This window comes from Empidonax traillii, unplaced genomic scaffold, assembly GCF_003031625.1.
Source record: "Empidonax traillii isolate 1590-97213 ecotype Southwest subspecies unplaced genomic scaffold, ASM303162v1 scaffold34:size3740991, whole genome shotgun sequence".
Classification (NCBI taxonomy): Eukaryota; Metazoa; Chordata; class Aves; order Passeriformes; family Tyrannidae; genus Empidonax; species Empidonax traillii.
In genome coordinates, this window is record NW_020955227.1 from 3,632,188 (window position 1) to 3,649,207 (window position 17,020).

Sequence of the window (17,020 nt, forward strand, 5' to 3'; positions counted from 1 at the left end):
ATCTATAAATATCTGAGTTTATGAATTTCTCTGGCATGAATGAACAAGCCAAGAGTTGAATGGAGTCTCTGCCCAGTGTGACAGAGATGAGCACCATAAAGGATCTCCAGGTGGCACTTATATAATCATGGAATCCTAGAATGGTTTAGGTTAGAAGTGACCTTAAAGTTCTCCTTATGGGCAGGGACACCTTCCACTACACCAGGTTTCTCCAAGCCCTGCTCAACCTGGCCTTGAGCACTTCCAAGAATGGGACATTCACAGCTTCTCTGGGCCACGGCCTCACCACCCTCACAGTGATGAATTTCTTCCTGACATTTAGCCTAAATCTGTATCTGGCTCATGCTTTCAAGTATCACATGCCACGATCAGGAATCCCAGCATGTGGGACATCAGGAGGGACAATCTGCAACTGCAGATCCTGAAGCCTCAACACCAAAGGGCTGGAGGCCTGAAGGAGGGTGGACCTGTGTGTCCAGTGCACTGATGATCCTGTGGGGTGGAAAGCAGGCAGGGAAGAAAGAGGAGGAGATGAAAAGTGTTGCTGCTGCAGGCAGAAGAGAGTGTGGAAATGCAGACATGTGCCTCTCTTCTTGGGAGGGGAGAGCTTTGAGCCAGCACCGTGGAGGGACAGGCTGTGGCTCCTGTGCTCACCATTCCGAGTGGCAGGAGTTAATTAACAAGGCTCTAACACAGTGGGGACGTTTTCCACTGCTGCCTTTTCAAGCTAACATGGAGTTTTCACGTCCAAAGTCCTTTGATGCTTGTCTGAGAGCATCAGGGCCCTCTGCTTTCCGAAAAGAGCTCTCCGTGGAAGAGTGATAAATGTGCTTAATTTTTGCAGAGCTTGTAGCCTGGTTTTATCCCAGGATCCGTCTCTTGAGGTTTTATTAGCTGATGGTGTCTTTAGGAAAAAGTCAAAGCGACTAGACAGGAACAGCCATGGAATTGATGTAGGAAGCAAGAGCATGTTTTGGAGATAATGTTTCTCATTCTTGCCGTGCTACGTGCCGAGTTTAGGCAGTGCCTTTCCAGTCCTGCTGTAGCTTTACAGCTGCTGCCTGCCAAAAAAACCCTCCAGACGGCCTCCTGCTCAGGCAGGGTGTGAGCTGAACACTGACTGTGCTGGGTCCTGTGCTGTGGAGCAGTGGGACCAGCGACAGGTGACAAATGCCCATCTCCCTGCATGTGGCTCTGATAGAGCTGGCACAGAGAAGAGCTTGGCTCCAGGTGGCAGGAGGGGCCCGTCTGCTCCGAGCGTGCTGGCGTGGGGAGATGATCACCCTTCCTTTGAATCTGGGAGGGAGACAATTTGCAAACATGTGTTGATGCGTTCCCGCTGGAAGCCAGGCACTAAATCATCACCTTGCAGCTTTGCATGCAGATTCGTCCAGGGAACCTATTTAATTAGGGGATAAATTTAGAAATCAATTATTTGCAGAAACAGTTTCTTTCTCTCTAATGAGGCTGCCAGGATTCATCCCCCTCTGCCACTTTCCCATGACCTTTGTGTATGCAGATCAAGGGTGGATCTGCTCTGTATCTCTTGTGGCTCAGTGTAGATCTCCCTTTTTGATACAGCTCTCCAGAAGACTCTTGTTAGGACAGAAAATGGGGGTACAGGCATGAAGCTACACTGCTATTGGATCTTATGGTGTGAAAATGGTGGGGGCACCAGGTCCACTGGTAATGGGGACGTGGATTAGCCCTTCCTAATGGGGAAGCGAATGGGAAGTGATCAGAACTTGACGGGAAGGGGAAAATAAGGATGAAGGGTTGGAATTTGGTGGTGGCCCTGGTGTTAATGATGGGAATGAGGGATGTGGGGTGGGAAGAATCCCATTTCCACTGATGGGGGATGTCAGGGAACCTGGCTGGGGAAGGATTGGATCCATACGGACTGGTGTGGGTTGGTGGTGAGTTGGCAAAAGTTATGCAAAGCCAGGTTGGAGATGAAGTGACAGCAAAGCTGGCCTGTCTGGGAAGATGTGACTCTGGCGAGCCCAAGATGCCACCAGCATTGGAGGAATGTCTGGGCAAGCACAGTGGCTGGAGACCTCCCTGTGCCTGGCTTGGCTGGGCATCCATGAACCAGCATATCCCAGCACCATCACACCCTGGTGGCATCACAGGCATTGGTCTCCCTGACCCTTGCACGAGGGCTGGCACCCCTGCATGGTCACAGGGTTTGTAATGACCTGGCCACCCCTGGCAGCACATCAGGGCTCTCTTGTGACCCAGGCCCACTCTCTGTTTCAGCAGGTGAAGCCCCTGTTGTGACACGGCTGTCACGGCTGTGTCCCCCCGTGCACTGCTGGAGGAAGGGACCCTGCTTGTGCCAGGCTGGGTGGTGATTCTGTGTGTGTGAGGTTGTGGCTGCTTCAGGCTTTGGTCTCTGCCAGTTTGTCGCCTCTAATTTCTGACAAATTGCTCAGTTTCTCTTGTGCCTTACCCACTTTTAAACGGGGGAAAATTATTTTGCCCCCAGGCTCCGAGAAGCCTTAATAAATTCGGTTGCTTTTATTATTTTGGATTTTAATGTCTCCTCATCTTACGATGCCACTTTCTGAGCCCTCCAGCGACTTGCTGTGCTCTTAGATCAGCTGCTTTGAGTCCAGTTCATTTCAGTGTGAGTCAGCCCAGGGAGAGGTGAGGATTTTCACAGCTAATCTCAGTGAACCCTTTTGCTTCTGGCAGCTGGATAGTTTGCAGCCTCCCTCTTCAGCCCTTGGCTGTAGAGCTGAGGCTGCCCAGGTGGTCTGTCCTGCTCAGGAGGGTCTGGCACTCCAGGGTGGCATTTTCAGGGAGCAGAAATCTGCTCTCCCATAGCCCTTGTTGGGGTTTTCTCCTTTTCTGCAGAAACCCAATGGTGTTTGGCCAGCAGCAGGCTGTTGGTGTGTCCCAAGCTGATGGAGTCTCTCTGGGTGATGGGTAGATAAACATGCAAGGTCATTCCTTGGTTGAGGTATAACAGTCTTAGAGAGAAGTGACTTTTCTGTGAGGTTGCAAGAACTTGATGTCAATTTGGGGTTTCTCAGTAGCTGAGACAGAACCTGGGTACTTAGGTGGTACCTGGGAGGCTCTAGGGGCTTTCCAGGGAGTGAGCACTCAAAAGTCTCTCCTGGAGAAGAGATAAGACCCTTAATCCTTTTTTACTACTGTGGGTGTCTGCCTTGACAGCAGGGAAGGGACCCTCTTAGTGTAGGAGCCCCATCACGATCCCCGTGGAGGAGCTCCAGCAAATGGTCAGTCCTGGTAACTGATATTTTTGCCTATTTGGGCAAGGAAGTGTATGTCCAGAATTTTCAGGCTACTTGGCTTTTGATACAACCACCTGGTTGTCCAAATGACACACAGGCTGAACTAATCCACTTGCTGTTTTTTTCCTGAAAATGTCCAGCCTGCTCCCTCTCCTTGGAAAAGGACATCCATGTCTCAGGAGGTGGAACTACCCTCGTGTTTGTCTCTGGAGAAGGCGACTAGCCCTCCTCTCTCCTGCCCTGCTTTCTTCTCCTCCTCTGCCCATCCCACCTCCCCATTGGAAGGGGAGGTCTGTGGAAGAACCATTATAGAAAAATTACTTCCCAGTCTGGCAGTGCCCTAAGCTATCAAGCTACCTTATCAGTTTAAGAGGTTTCCCAAAGAGAGACATTTAAAAATGCAGGGAGGTTATAAAGCACTGGGCTGGTTCTAATCAAGCTCAGAGTGACACTCACCCCTTGGGGCCAGTGTAGCTACACCCCAGTGTAGCTACACCCCAGTGTACCTGTGCAGAGAGGCAGATGCTGTGAAGTGAACTCACCTCTCTGCCTTGTAGTGGAGCCTGCCTGGCTTTGCCACGCTCTTCAAGTCACCTGCATAGGTCACGTTGCCCTTCTGCTCCTGTCACAGCTTGCAGGAAAAACAAGAGCATTCCCTCTCTGTCCCTTTGCCTGTGTGACAGTCCTGCTCTGTCCCAGTGCCCACCCTGCTGTGCTGAGCTGCCCTCTGCCCCCTCTGCCCTGCTCCCAACCCTCAGCTCTGCAGAAACTCACAGTCAAAGAAAAAGTTGCAGTTGCCACTGTTACCCGTACAGGGAGAAGGCTGTAGGGTGGTTTACCAAAAATGAAATGTTTTCCCTTTGCACAAGCCTTATCCAGTGCCATAATGACTCCTGGGGCTGCTCCTCTGCTGCAGCATCTGTGTCTGAGGTGCTGCTGGCTGCCCTGGGAAAGGCATCCCCACCCCAGCCTCACAGGTGACAAGGAAAAGAAAGCAGGAGGGATGCAGGCAGGGGGGCACTGGCTCGGCACCTGCTCCCTTCTGCTGTGGGATTTGGGTTAAAATATCAGCAGGACCCATCTGGCTGTGTTTCCACGAGCCAGCATTTCCCGCCCGCTCGGGGACTTGTGTCCTGCCGCTGCAGGTGATGGTTCCTTCCCACCCAGCTGCCTCCCTCGTGCCTCCTCAGCTGCAGTGAAAAACCAAGAGAGTGGTTATCACACTTAGACACTCCAGATCTGCTCAGGCTCCAGGCAAAGCTCTGGTGTCACCCTGCAGGCGCTGATCTGCAGCGGCAGGCGGGGGCACTCGGAGCTCTGGCACCTCTGCTCAGCTGAGCTCTGCCTGGCCTTGAGGATTAAATACGGTTCAGGGCTGAGCAGCCTTGCTTGCCCTGATGCAGGTCTGCTCATCTCCTCCCCATGGTTGGGTTTTCTGAGGCAGGAGATCCCTGTGGTCTGCAGGAGAAACTGTCTCACTTAATCCACGCTTAACACAGAGCTGAGCCAGTGTCGTGTGCCTGTTACCTGCAGAAAAGCTTAAAACTCAAAGGCACTGATTCCTCTAACAGAGATTAATAATTGGACCATGAAAAAATGATGCTTGTACCTTTCAAGTAGACTTTTTTCTTATCAGGTCTGTCTCATGTTGGTTTTGAGGATCTGGAGTAAGTGGGGAGCAGAAGACTTTCCTTGTGCATCTCCATAGCAGCAGACTTCATGGACCAGCAGCTCTTTCTCCTCTGACTCAAGGACCTTCTTCCTCACACCTTCTTGTGCTCTTTCAGAAGTGAACCCTGTGCTTCTCTTGGGTGAGCCAGGAGGCTCCAGAGAAGTGGCAAAGCATGAGCTTTTCACTAAAACCCTAAAGCAGCTCCAAAGCAAACTCCTGTTCCTTAACAGAGGGGTGGGGATTTTGGAAGAAGAGAGGGCTGGAGAGCAAAATCTGTGCATCAGGGTACCCCTATCATATCCATCCCTCTTACACCCTGCCCTTCATCTCTGTAGGATGCATAAGAGAGGCTCTGGTGCTTGAAGTCACATTCCTTCCCCTTATTTTTAAGCATCAGCCGGATGGATGGCACCACGGAGGGGCTGTGGCTGAGCACCCCCAGTGCTGCTCCGAGCCTGGGTGTCTCATCCATCTGGGGAAGCCTCACCCAGGAGCACTCTCCCACCTGCCCTCCCATCCCTGGTGTTTCTGATTCAAACAGAGATGACTCCTGCCCAGCTGTGTACCAGCAATTCCCACAGGATTGGTTGAAGGGGCAGTAGCCCCGTCTGCCTGCGCGCCGGTGGCTCCCACCGCCCTTCAGGGGGAGCCTCTGCTGACAGATAAAAATGGAATTGAATGGAAGGGAATTGAAAGTCAAAGGGCCCTGTAATAATTTTAGAGTGCCTGAGGCACCACACTGAAGCCCCAGCATTATAAATAAGGGCAGTGTAGTAGAGCCTGAACTGCAGTGAAAGCAGCTTCGGGAGCGTGGAGCGCGCTGAGCTTCTCTGAGGTGTGTGGAGTCAGACTGTGATCTGTAGGCAGCACAGGCAAATCAATATTCACCCCCTGACATGTCCAGGGACCCTAAAGCCTGGGATTAGAAAGGCTGAAGGGGTGTGGGGATAGTGCAGAGGGCTCCGGAGCTGAGACTAAGAGAGCTGTGGTAAAGCAGCTCAACCCTCTGGTTGTCTGAGAATGTTTCCAGGGAGGCCTGGAAGGGGCTGACTCTGTCCTCCCTGCTAACCCAGCTCCTCTCCTGAACCACCTCTGGATGATGCAGTCTGCTGACCTCTTGCTGCATTTCACAATAATTACATCTACCTAAAGTATTTTCTTAAAAAAAACAGTGGGGTCCCCGCATGGACCACCCCTAGACCAAGGCTGCCTGAAGCCCTCCTCCATCCAGCACCATCCCTGGACACACACCATGTCTTGGATTTGGCTGTACTGGGTTAATGAGGATTTTAGAGGGATTTTCTAACCCAAACAGTTCCATGATTCTGTGTCCCTGCAGACATGCACAGCGAGAGAGCCACCCCTGAAATGCCCTGCGGGTGCAGCACTGTGTTCTCACAGACAGGGGCTTTGAAAAGAGATGATCAGAGGGAGCTTGTCATCTTTTTTTTTTCCCCCTTTCTTAAACTTCTGAGCTTCTCCATTACCTTTTACGATCTGCAGCTGCGTTTGTGTGCTGCCCCAGGGAGTGCTGTGAGGGGAGTAGGGGAGGAGGTGTGGAAGGGAAGAAACATGTTAAAAAACCAGCAGAGGCAAGGGGAAGAAAAAAAAACCTGAGCTAATGATTGGGATTTAAAAAAAAACAAAACAACACACCACGTTGCCACCAAAAGACCCAAACCCTTAGAACTCTTTGGGCCTGCTTGACTGCAGAATAGCCCCCTGGGGAGCAGGGGGAAAGCCCCATTACTAGAGTCGTTTCGGAACTAGTCTGCACAGAGTGTGATAATCTATTCCACAGGGAGCAATCCTGCGCTGGCAAGGGCACTGGGGAGAGCTCTCTGTTTATGACTTTCTGCATAAATTAGGTTTATTAGCATAAGTGGTAGCTAGCACCGAAGAATCCCTAAACCAACACTTCGCTGGAGGTTGGAGCCCCTGGAGAACATTAACTCAGAAGGGCCCCCGGAATGACAGCAGGAGGAACGGGGTTGCGGGATGAGGGGTGATGAATGGGCAAGAAGAGGATGCCAAGGTTGTAAAAGGAAATACAATCCCTAAAAAGATCTCCAGCTTTCCCTCTGCCAGCAGATTAAGACACCGAGCTGTGCAGGTGAGCTGATGAAGCCTGGCTGCAGGGTGCAGGTCCTGCTGGGATGAAGCAGGTGGGGAGGAAAAAAGGCAGGAGGAGCCTGGATCCGTGCACTGGAAATTACTCACTGGCTTCTCACTCGTCACACCAAGGACTTGGTACGTCCAGGAAGGGAGCCCAGCAGGTCCCAGGCTCTGAGCAGCACTGGGGGGAGGAAGCACAAGGAAGGTTTGGTTATCCGGGGGCGGGGAACCGTGCGGGGATGAGCAGCCGTGAGCAAAACGGCTTATTTTAATAATGACCTTCAAGAATGAAATAAAAATACAATAATCATGGTAGATTAGCGAGAACAAGCCAATTAAATACAAAACAGGCTTTGTAAAACGCCATGACAGACAAGGCAGGGCTGCAACCTCCCAAATAACTGATGAATAATGTTGAAGCATTGCATAAGGTCGGGGGGGATGGGGTGGGGATAGTGAATATTTCAAGCCTGGCAGCCTCCCTTGGAGAAGGCAGAGGTGAAAAGGCTTTCTCTACCTTCAGTGAAACCCAGTGGGAGGGGGGAAAGGAGGGAGGAGGTGGGTAGGACAGGCAGTAGCCCCAAGGCATGGAGTAACAATCCTCCAATATCTGCTGTTTCATTTTATATTCATGTCAGCATAATCTGCTTTTATGGGAATCAGCTTGGTCCCCAAACAAATGCATTTAGGCCCTTTTGCTTTTAAGTTTGATTGTAATACAACTTGAAGACTTCAATGAAATGTTTATATGTAAGGTTTGTAGCAACAGCAAAGAGAAAAATGGAATCAGAGCATTGTTTGGAAGGGATCTTGCTGTGGTCACTGCTGTCCCGTGCCTTATCCTGGACGGGTGACCTGTTGATGGGCATGAGCCCACATTGGGGACTGAGCCTGGAGAAGGGTTTAGTTGGATTTCTTGTTTTATTTCCAAGGAAAATGTTGGAAGTTGTAGTTTTATGAGGCACAGAGCCTCAGGAAGGGCAGAAAAAGAGAAAATGCTCTGTGTGCCCTTTTCTTAAATTCAAACCATCATCAGGTGGTGTTGAAGGCTTGGTGGGTGCTGCCCCTGGGCTCAGCTGAGCTGCGTGATGGGAAATGAAGGGCAGGTGTGAAGAGCTCAGGAGGCACCTGGGGGAGGCTGGAGGGGAGACATTTCTGCTGGTGTTGGAAGGGTGAACGGGCTCCTTGGATCCTTTGCTCTGGGATGGAGAAATGAGGTTGCCTGGGGTCTTTGGATAGGGAGAAGGGAAGAAGTCTGGCTGGCTGCTGCGGGGACTGAGGGCCATCATCATCCCTTCTCTGCTGAGCACAGCGAGCAGGTAGGGAGATGGCATGGCAGATGTTTTATGATCTGTTTGGCTGTTTTACTTGGTGTTTTACCCACAAAGCTGCATTTGAACCCCATCTGAGAGCTCCCCATCTGCTGGATACTGAGATTTTAAACAGCTATAGACCACAAGTGCTTTTTCCGTTGCTGCCCATTTAAAACCTTAACTGTATCTCATTCAGTTTTGGTGCAGGAATGCCCTTAATTTGTTCCAAAAGCATTGGAAAGCTCTGATAACAGGCAATCTTGCTGCAGACTATTACATCCTTTCTGATGGACAGGCTATCAGTGCTGTAAGTACTGTGCAGATAGCGGAGTGACGATTTGTGTCCAGTGAAACACAGGCAGTGGAGTATTTGTGTCAAGTATACGAGGTTAAGAAACTTCCCTGTGTTTGGATATTGAAGAATTCAGCAGCTACAGGGCTTTATTTTATTTTATTTTATTTTATTTTGAGTAGTAAATCTGAGGGTGGCTTATTATGTCCTGGTGATGCTGGGGGTAATAATTGTCCTGCAATGAGGGCTCAGGGGTGGTGAGCACACAAGTGTTTATGAGTGGCTGAGAACAGGTATCCAGGCTTGGCAAGTCAGTGTTTGTCACAAACTGCCTGGTTGCTGGGTTTGCTTAAAATTGCGAAATGAATGTTAAATTGAAGTTTCTACTTTTGGAAGAGACCTTTTTGAAAATGAAACAGGCTTATCTTCAGTCTAGGCTAAAATCCAAAAAATTGCCTATATTTCAGAACTCCTGAGAAATGTTCTCTGTGATCCTTTTAAACATCCCATGCAAAAAAATGTGTGTGTAAGGGAAAGAAAATTTGGAGGAAGATTGACCCTAGAGGTTTTCTTTCCCTGCTTCCCTGCTGTGATGTAGCCTTTGGAAATGTAGCAGTGGTGGGGTTGTGGTGGCATGTGGGTGATATAACCTTCCTGAGCTCTTTTGGGAAGGTCTGCTGCAGGGATGTGTGTGTGATGAGTCTGTAATACTGTAAATCATCCCCTCCTGTGGGTGGCTGTCCCCCTGGACAGAATTAAGATTATGGCTTTGCATAACAGAGTCTGTCCCTTGGTGCTTCTGTGCTCTCCCAGGGCCTGTTTGCCTCTGTGGATGATCATGGATTTCTAGTGCAGAGATGAGCGAGTGCTTCTGCTCCTAAAAGTAGCATTTGTTTTGATTTTAATTAGACAAGGAGATGCTTTTCCGTGCAGACCTTTGAAGTATTGCTGGGAAGACGACTGCAATTAAGGAGCCTTGATATTCCTCTCATTTTGTTCTTTTACTGCTATGAGAAACCTTCTGCTTTAGCCTTTTTGGAGTGCAGAGACACAAGACTCATTTCATCAGATTCCCAGATCTTGCAGAGCTGCTGTCCTGCGGCGAGAGCCTTGGGGCAGCTGTGATTTACAGGTTACAGAGTGCAAGCAACAACACCTCTTGCTCCTGATTTGCTCCAGCAAACAGCTGTTTTTATTAAAGGAGGGAAGGGTCATTAGGAGAGATGTCACAGCAGCGACAGAGATGTGACAGGGAGCTCACACGTCCCCTCCGAAGGGCAAGCGTGGGCTACTGATGGATCCATGCAGGGTTAGGAGCTGTTTGGTTTATCTCTGTTGGGTGCTCCGGTGCCCTCAGGGATTGGGGATAAGAACTGGAGCCATGCTGGGAGGGCAGAGGCAACGAGCAAACCCCTCTGATGAGACTGAGGTGCCAGTGCAGCAGCTCAGGTGTGTCAGCAGGTGAGGTGCTGAATCAGGCAGTTGGCAGTAACAGAGTGACGTTGTCCCTGCCCCCAGCCCTGCAGCAAGAGAGGATCCTGCAGCACCTGTGGCATGAGGGGGGCTGCTCTGTGAGCAGGTAGGTTGGCTCCGTTTTGATCCATGATAGAAAGCCTGGAACTTGCTACTGGAAAATGTATTGATTTTTAGGGGTGAGAAAAACTGTTCTTGAACAATCAAGAGGGGTTTTTTTTTTTGTTGTTGGTTTGGGATGCGGGTGTGTAGAAGTGGAAGTGCTTGGTCTTGTAGCCTGAGTGGCTCCTCCCCAGCCAGCACCCAAGTGTCATGAAGCACCTTGTCCTGCAAGGTGTGGGTGACTCCTCAGGACAGACTCAGCTGGGCTTGTTCCTTCCTGGATGTGGGTTTTGCCCAGCTGGGTTCAGGATAATGAAATGCCAAATGCCATCACCACTCCCTGACTGCTTTGCCAACAGCAGAACAAGCCCTGTCCTCCCCACTGACCCTCTGTGGCCAAGGTGTGGGGGAGAAGGAGGACCTTGTCTCTGTGCCCACTGCGGTGCCAGGAGTCCCTGAGCTTGTGCTGTTGGCTGTTCTGGAGCAGACACACCTGCAGACAGTGTGTTCATGCTCTGTTAGAGCTGGCTGCTCTTCCCAAACAGGAGGGAGCTGAATTTGGGTCTCCCTCAAAGCAGGTGACTGCCGAAACCGTGGGCCCAGAGACTAAGAGGACCTGAATTGATTCCCATTGCTTATATCACAAATGGAAAAACAAACATACACACAAAAAAAGAGATAGTGGAAGGAGAAATATTTTGGCTCATTTTGTGCTTGTTTTTGGGGGTTTTTTTTGGGTTTTGATTCAGCTGCCAAACTGCCAAATCTGCTCTGTGCAGAGATCTGCTTGCAGCGTGATGGGCAGCTGAGGAGCTATCAGCGCTCCTGGCCCAGGCTGCAGCTGAGGCTGGGAGATGCTGCCTCTGCTGGGGCAGCAGCTCTAGGGCTGCCATGTGGGTTGTCCAAGCCCCTGATTTGGTGCAGTGCCCTGGGCCAGGGGAGGCTGACATAGTGGATGTGTGTGCTGGGATGCTGTAATCCCAGCTCCCGGGGTGCTTGTGGTGTAAATCAGGATTAGATGGGATGTGAAACCATCAGAAGCTGCAGAAGGTGACCAAGAGATGCAACCGCAAGGTCAATGGATATTTGTCAAGCCTGGTGGTCATCTCTTCTTGCTGGTGCTCACAGTCTGTTCTGAGAACATCCCCGTTCAATACAGCTCTGGTGATGCCTTGCTCCTGGAGGAAGGTTCCCATTGTAATGCCAGCAAAGTGTCTACTGGTGCCTGCATCCTGCACTGAGTGTCCTCCCTGTGCCAACTCACAAAGCTCCCTTGGGCTTGGCTGCAGATCCCTGGGAGCTCCTTCCAGAGCTACAGAAGGTTAAAGGCAACCTGTGTAATGTGTTATTTACTGTTGCTGCCTTCCTAGTCTAGAAATCCCAAAGCACTCTGTAGCCCCTTGCTTTTTATTAAGGAAGACAAACTTTACTGTTCATATATGGGGGGAAATAGCAGGCAGAGGCTAAAAAATAATGCTCAAGCTCATCCTGTAGATGATGATATAGAACCGGTACTGGGGTAAAACTCCATCTCAATTTCCTGGATCGTTTAGAATAATACCTCTGAGCAATGTGGAAAAACAAACAAACAAAACAAAACCCTGATCCTCACATCCTCCTGGTGTGTTTTGTCCCTGCAGAGATGTCGGGGACCGTGGCTGACATCTCGCTGGTGCACTGGAAGCAGCAGTGGCTGGAGAACGGCACCCTGTACTTCCACGTGTCCATGAGCAGCGCCGAGCAGCTGTCCCGGGCCACCCCCCCCAGCCTGCAGGAGCCCTCGGAGATAGTGGAGGAGCAGATGCACATTCTTCATATCTCAGTCATGGTGAGTCGAAGCTGCCAATGGCACTGGTGGCGACAGAGAACCCCCTTGGAGGAGCGGGGCTGGCAGCCAGGTGGTGGTGAGAGGCGGGTGATAAGGAGCAGGGTGGCAAGTTGGGTTTGCAGATGTCTGTGTCCCTTCTTGGCTGGGTCTCCAGAGAGGGAGAGATGTGTTTGAATGGGACAGGGGAAAAAAAAAAAAAAGGGAGTGTTTGGTCTTCTGAGAAAATGAAACAAAATCAAGCAACAGAGAGTGGGGGAAAAAGCTGTTGGGAGGGTGACAAGGATCCTTGTGGTTCCTCTTTGTCTCTGCTGGGAAGTGGTGAGGTGTCAGTGGAGTATTTCTCCTTGGTCTTGCATTTTGGTCTGTTCAAAAGCAAGATTTTTAGCTTGGTCATTTATTTCTGAAACTGAATTTTACTTGTTCAGTGAATAGAGGCTGCAGCATCCCTTGCAAAGGACAAGTCTGAACTAAAAGTAAAAAGATGGTCCAGGTGCTTTCAATATCTCCATCTCAGGTGTTTGTGACCTTTTATTAACAGATTGTGGATGTGCTCTATTGCCTTTTAAACTGCTTGTTTTGGTATTGTATGAGGTGATTGCCAACATATTTGGATTGGGTCCATCAATCTTCTGTTTTAGGACTCCATCCGTGAAATAGGACTCGGTGTGTTGTCCCTTAAGTCCCATCAGATAAACTATGAATAAAAGAAAAAAAGAAGTTAGGTTTGTATACTCAGTGTGTGTGCATGTCCTCTGTTTGCCCAAAGAAAGTGTCTTATGGCACTAGGAATCCTATCACAGCCACTCTGCAAAAGGTGAAACTGTTCATCTCTTGAAACCTGTGCATCATCTCCCCAGCTTCTGTCCTTTGTTTTAGAAGGAAGAACAGAGACAATGCACAAAATCTGTACTTTTTCTTTCACTTCACAAACAGATATTTGGCTTTTACAACTTAAATCTGGGGGGTTTTTTGGAGTGTCTAAGCATCTGTCATTGGGGCTTTAGATTGGGCACTGTGTGTGAGCATGGAGAGAGGCTTGGCAATAAGGCTGTTGGGCAATATAACATGTAGGATGGCAGAAGGGAAAGGAATTGGGAACTGCAGCTTATTGGGTTGGATAGGGAATGGTTTTATGTCCTGCTACAAATGTCAGTGGGATGGAGTATTGCCACGAGGGGGAAGGGTTAAATTTGTGTACTTGGAAAATGAGCCTGAAAATATAAGTGAGAGACAGAGCAAGGAAGGAGGACAATGGGAATACACATGTGGGTGTGAAAAGCTGGATCCTGATTTAAATGTGGGACTGTTTGGCTGTTGTGGCAAACCTGAGTTAGAGGCATGGCCCGTGTCTGGAGGGAGACTCTGTCTCTGGAGACTGGTGATTGCTGCTTGAAATGCAGATTTTCTTTAGTGGAGAGATTCAGTCCTGATCCCTAGCCCTTACTAAAGCTGCTCTTTCTGCAATACAACAGGGTGATTGTAATGGGTTGATGCTTAGAGAGAAAGTTCCTGGGAGAAGTTCCTGCCCTGAGCCTTCCTTTTGCTGCACCTCAGAGTGGGAGCAGCGATGCTGGTGGGGTGGAGTTGATGGCGTTGCTCTGCATATCCCACCAGAAATGTTTCTGCCCCCTGATCCCAGTGAAGATGTGCAATGCCAGGGAAAGCATTTTCATGGGAGCATCCATGGCTTTGTTGTGAGAGTTGATTCCTGCCCTGAGCCTCTCCTCCCTTCTGCTAAACCGATGGGAAGACAGAAGAGAAGGAAGTGTTCCTTCCACACAGAATGAGCTGTAATTACACTTCTTTGTAAAAATCCCAAAATACCTTGCAGCAGGAGCCAAGGTTCCATGCAAGGATGTGGGTCTGGGATGGGATCTGGACTGCACACGTGTCCCTGGGGAGGCAGGAGCCCTGCAGATTCCTTCACTGGATCAGGGACTGCAGCACAGGCTTGAAACTTTGCCCAGATTTTTCAGAAGGTTCATTAACTTTTTAAGTGAACCTGAGCCAAGTTTGAGCAAAGATAATTGTGTGTTTTGTTGTTTTTCGTTTTTTCCTCCTTGAGACGACATGGAATTCTGTAGCTGAAATAAAATGGACGCAATTATTTGTACGTTGGGTGGAATATTTCACCCAGCTCTTCGGGCTCTGTTCAGGTTGCTTTCCCACTCCTTTACTTTGTTCCCTGACCCCAGCTAAATCATAACCCAGAAAGCTCTCATCACTTGAGTTCCCTGGCCATGCTGTGCTTGGCATGGGAGGCTGTGGGTACCCCCTCCTGTTCCCATTCCTATGGTGTCCTTATCCCTTTTGCCTCGGGATGCAGCTGAACATCCCTGGGATGCTTCTCAAATACTTTTCCTTCCTCTTCCCACCATGAAGCCCAGTGTCTCCTGAGTGCTCTCTATAGACTAAAACACCATTCCTGCTGCAGATGAGGAATTCCAGCCCACCCCAGCCCTGCCCTGGAGTTCAGGCTCTGTGTGCCCGTTCATCTTCAGCCCAGCATCCCTCTGGGGGGAGACAGGAGACATGGGAAAGGGCTTCCTTCCATCTCCTTTAAGTGGTTGTAACGCTTGCTTTTTGTTGTCTCTTCCACCTCCATCTGAGTTATAGGAGCTTTGCCTGGGGGATCTGGCTAATCCCTCACTGAGGGAGCACTGGGCACAGCTTTGTGGGGCAGTGAGGTGTCTCTGAGCTGAGCTCCCTCCAATGGGAATGTTGGGTTTGGGTTTCTATAGGTGTTTACGGCTTGGCTGGTAGCTCCTGCTCTGCCTGGGGGCTGCAGGGAGGTGTAAATCCTGGGTTTACTCCTCCTTCCAGGGATTTTGGCTTTGTGGTTTGGGGTGGCTTTGCCTCCAGTGCAGTGGGATAGGGGCCATCAGTGTCCCTGCAGCCACCATCTGCCCCTGCAAAGCACTGAGTGACTGTGACCCTCTTCACACCTCCCTTCCTAAGCTCAAGGGCATCTTTGACAGCAAAATAATACTTAATTTTAATTTTTTTTTCCTTTTCCTAACAGTTTTTTCTTAATCTCTCCCCAATGAGACATAACATTAATTACTGCAGTTAAAGGGAATTCAGTCTCCATTACTCTCTGCCACTCCTTTCCTCTTGGCTTGAGCATCTGAAATTTGTCTCCCAAATGAAAAGAAGAGAAAAAGGAGGGAAAAAACCAAACAAATATGCAAATGCAAGATTTTATTTATTTACCTTTTTTTTAGCACAGTGTCAAGTAGAAAGGAATCAATATTTTTGTCATTACGCCTGTTGTGTTTTTTCACCGTAATCTCAGCTGTCATTTGGGTTTAATTGTGTTGTTTCCTGTTGTGTGGAAGTAAATCTTATCTGTTTTGGATTAAAATTCAATGAAGGTCACAGCAGCTCGAAAACTTACCAGGCTGCAGCAATTAATGTTCATTTGGCTTTGATAAATTGGAATGTTCCCCACAATGGGACTGGAGTGGATTTCAGAAGCAATAATTCTTCCATTAACTCAATGATTCCCCGTGTGATGGAGCGTCTTGTCACTGCTCTGTTTGTCATCTGTCACTTCAAGGATCTGGGCATATGCCTGATATGATTTATCATGATTATTGGGGCTGCTTGTGTCAAAACATTTTAAACCACTAATTATTCCAGCCTTGTAAATTGCTGAATTTAACAAAACATAAGAGAGATTTATTTTTTTGTTGTTCCACACCATTTCGTGTCCCCGTTTAATTATTGCTTTGTCTCCTGCTAAACCCAGCTCAGGCCTGTGTCCGGCAGCACTGGCCCTGGATGGGAGATGTTTGTCAGGCTCTGGGGGGTGGAGGGGTTGTTCTGGGTGACACAGGCATGTTTTATCTCTGAACTGACCCCTCTCTCAGACCTCTGTAGGGCCACAGCAACCACTGGCTCTGGCAGCCCCGTGGGTACCCAGGATGCAGGTTTGGGAAGAGGATGCGAAGCTGCATCCTGTCCTGCTGGTGAAGGGGTGGGTTTTCCTCCTTTAAGGCTGTGTGGGTGATACCAGTAAAAGTCCTGGCTGTGGGATACCAGAGACAGGACCACAACTGCGTGGTGCGAGGGTTGTAAATGCTCTCTGCACTGCCTCTGCTCCAGCAGAAATAAAGTGGCTTTTTTGGAGAGTGGTAATAACCAAAAGCCTTGTTTCATCTCATACCATCACCTTGCAAAGGGACCATTTCAGTGTCTGGAGTAAAAGGTGACCAGACCTCATCAGGCTGCTTTTTTAAATTACTATTTTTTGTTTTTAATGCCTACCTTCTGCTGGCTGTGCTGGCAGCAGACAAGTTAGCTGCTGGTTTCTAGGTCTCCCAGAGGATTTTTTTTAGCACTTATTTGTACGAGTTTCCTTTTTTCTTCTTGTTCCTGATGTTTCCCTAATGATCAGCCGTCAGTGCTGTGCTCCATCAGCCCCTGAGCTGGGTGTAAAGTTTGCTCTTAAATGCTTCCCCCTCTCATTTCACATCCTGCTCCAAAGTGGAGCAGGGTAGGGGTCCTGCACCTTGATGAGCTGTGCTGGTGGGTTTTGGGAGCTCAGTTCCTCAGGGTTGCCTCTAGTTCCTTAAGGAATATCCAAGAGCAAGGAAGTTTTTTTAAGAGCTGCTGTTGTCACCATTATGAAGCTGCCAGCACCCAGCGAGGGTCATCACAAGGGCATTCATGTGCCACCCCCTCACCTTTTTTTTTTTTTTTTTTTTTTTCCCCTTCTCTTTTGAAAACCTGAGATAATTGGGATTGTTCAGCCTGGATAAGAGAAGGCTTTGGGGTGAACTATCTGTGACCTTTCAGTATCTGAAGGGAACCTACAACAAAAAGGGAGAGACTATTTACAAGGACCTGCAGTGACAGGGCAAGGGGGAATGGCTTCAAACTGACAGAGAGTAAGTTCAGATTAGTTATTAGAAAGACATTCTGAGTTTTGAGAGTGGTGAGGCCCTGGCACAGGATGCCCAG

General features: G+C 49.3%; 1 protein-coding gene across 1 annotated transcript in view; it reads left to right on the forward strand.

Annotated features, from left to right (window-relative positions):
* LOC114054581 (astrotactin-2-like) overlaps positions 1–17,020 on the forward strand; it is a gene marked incomplete at its 3' end in the record, with an annotated part of 143,804 nt that overhangs the window by 39,603 nt on the left and 87,181 nt on the right. Inside the window, exon 2 of the mRNA XM_027877881.1 lies at positions 11,868–12,055. Coding sequence (XP_027733682.1) covers positions 11,868–12,055 — 188 coding nt within the window. The remainder of the gene's footprint in view (positions 1–11,867; positions 12,056–17,020) is intronic.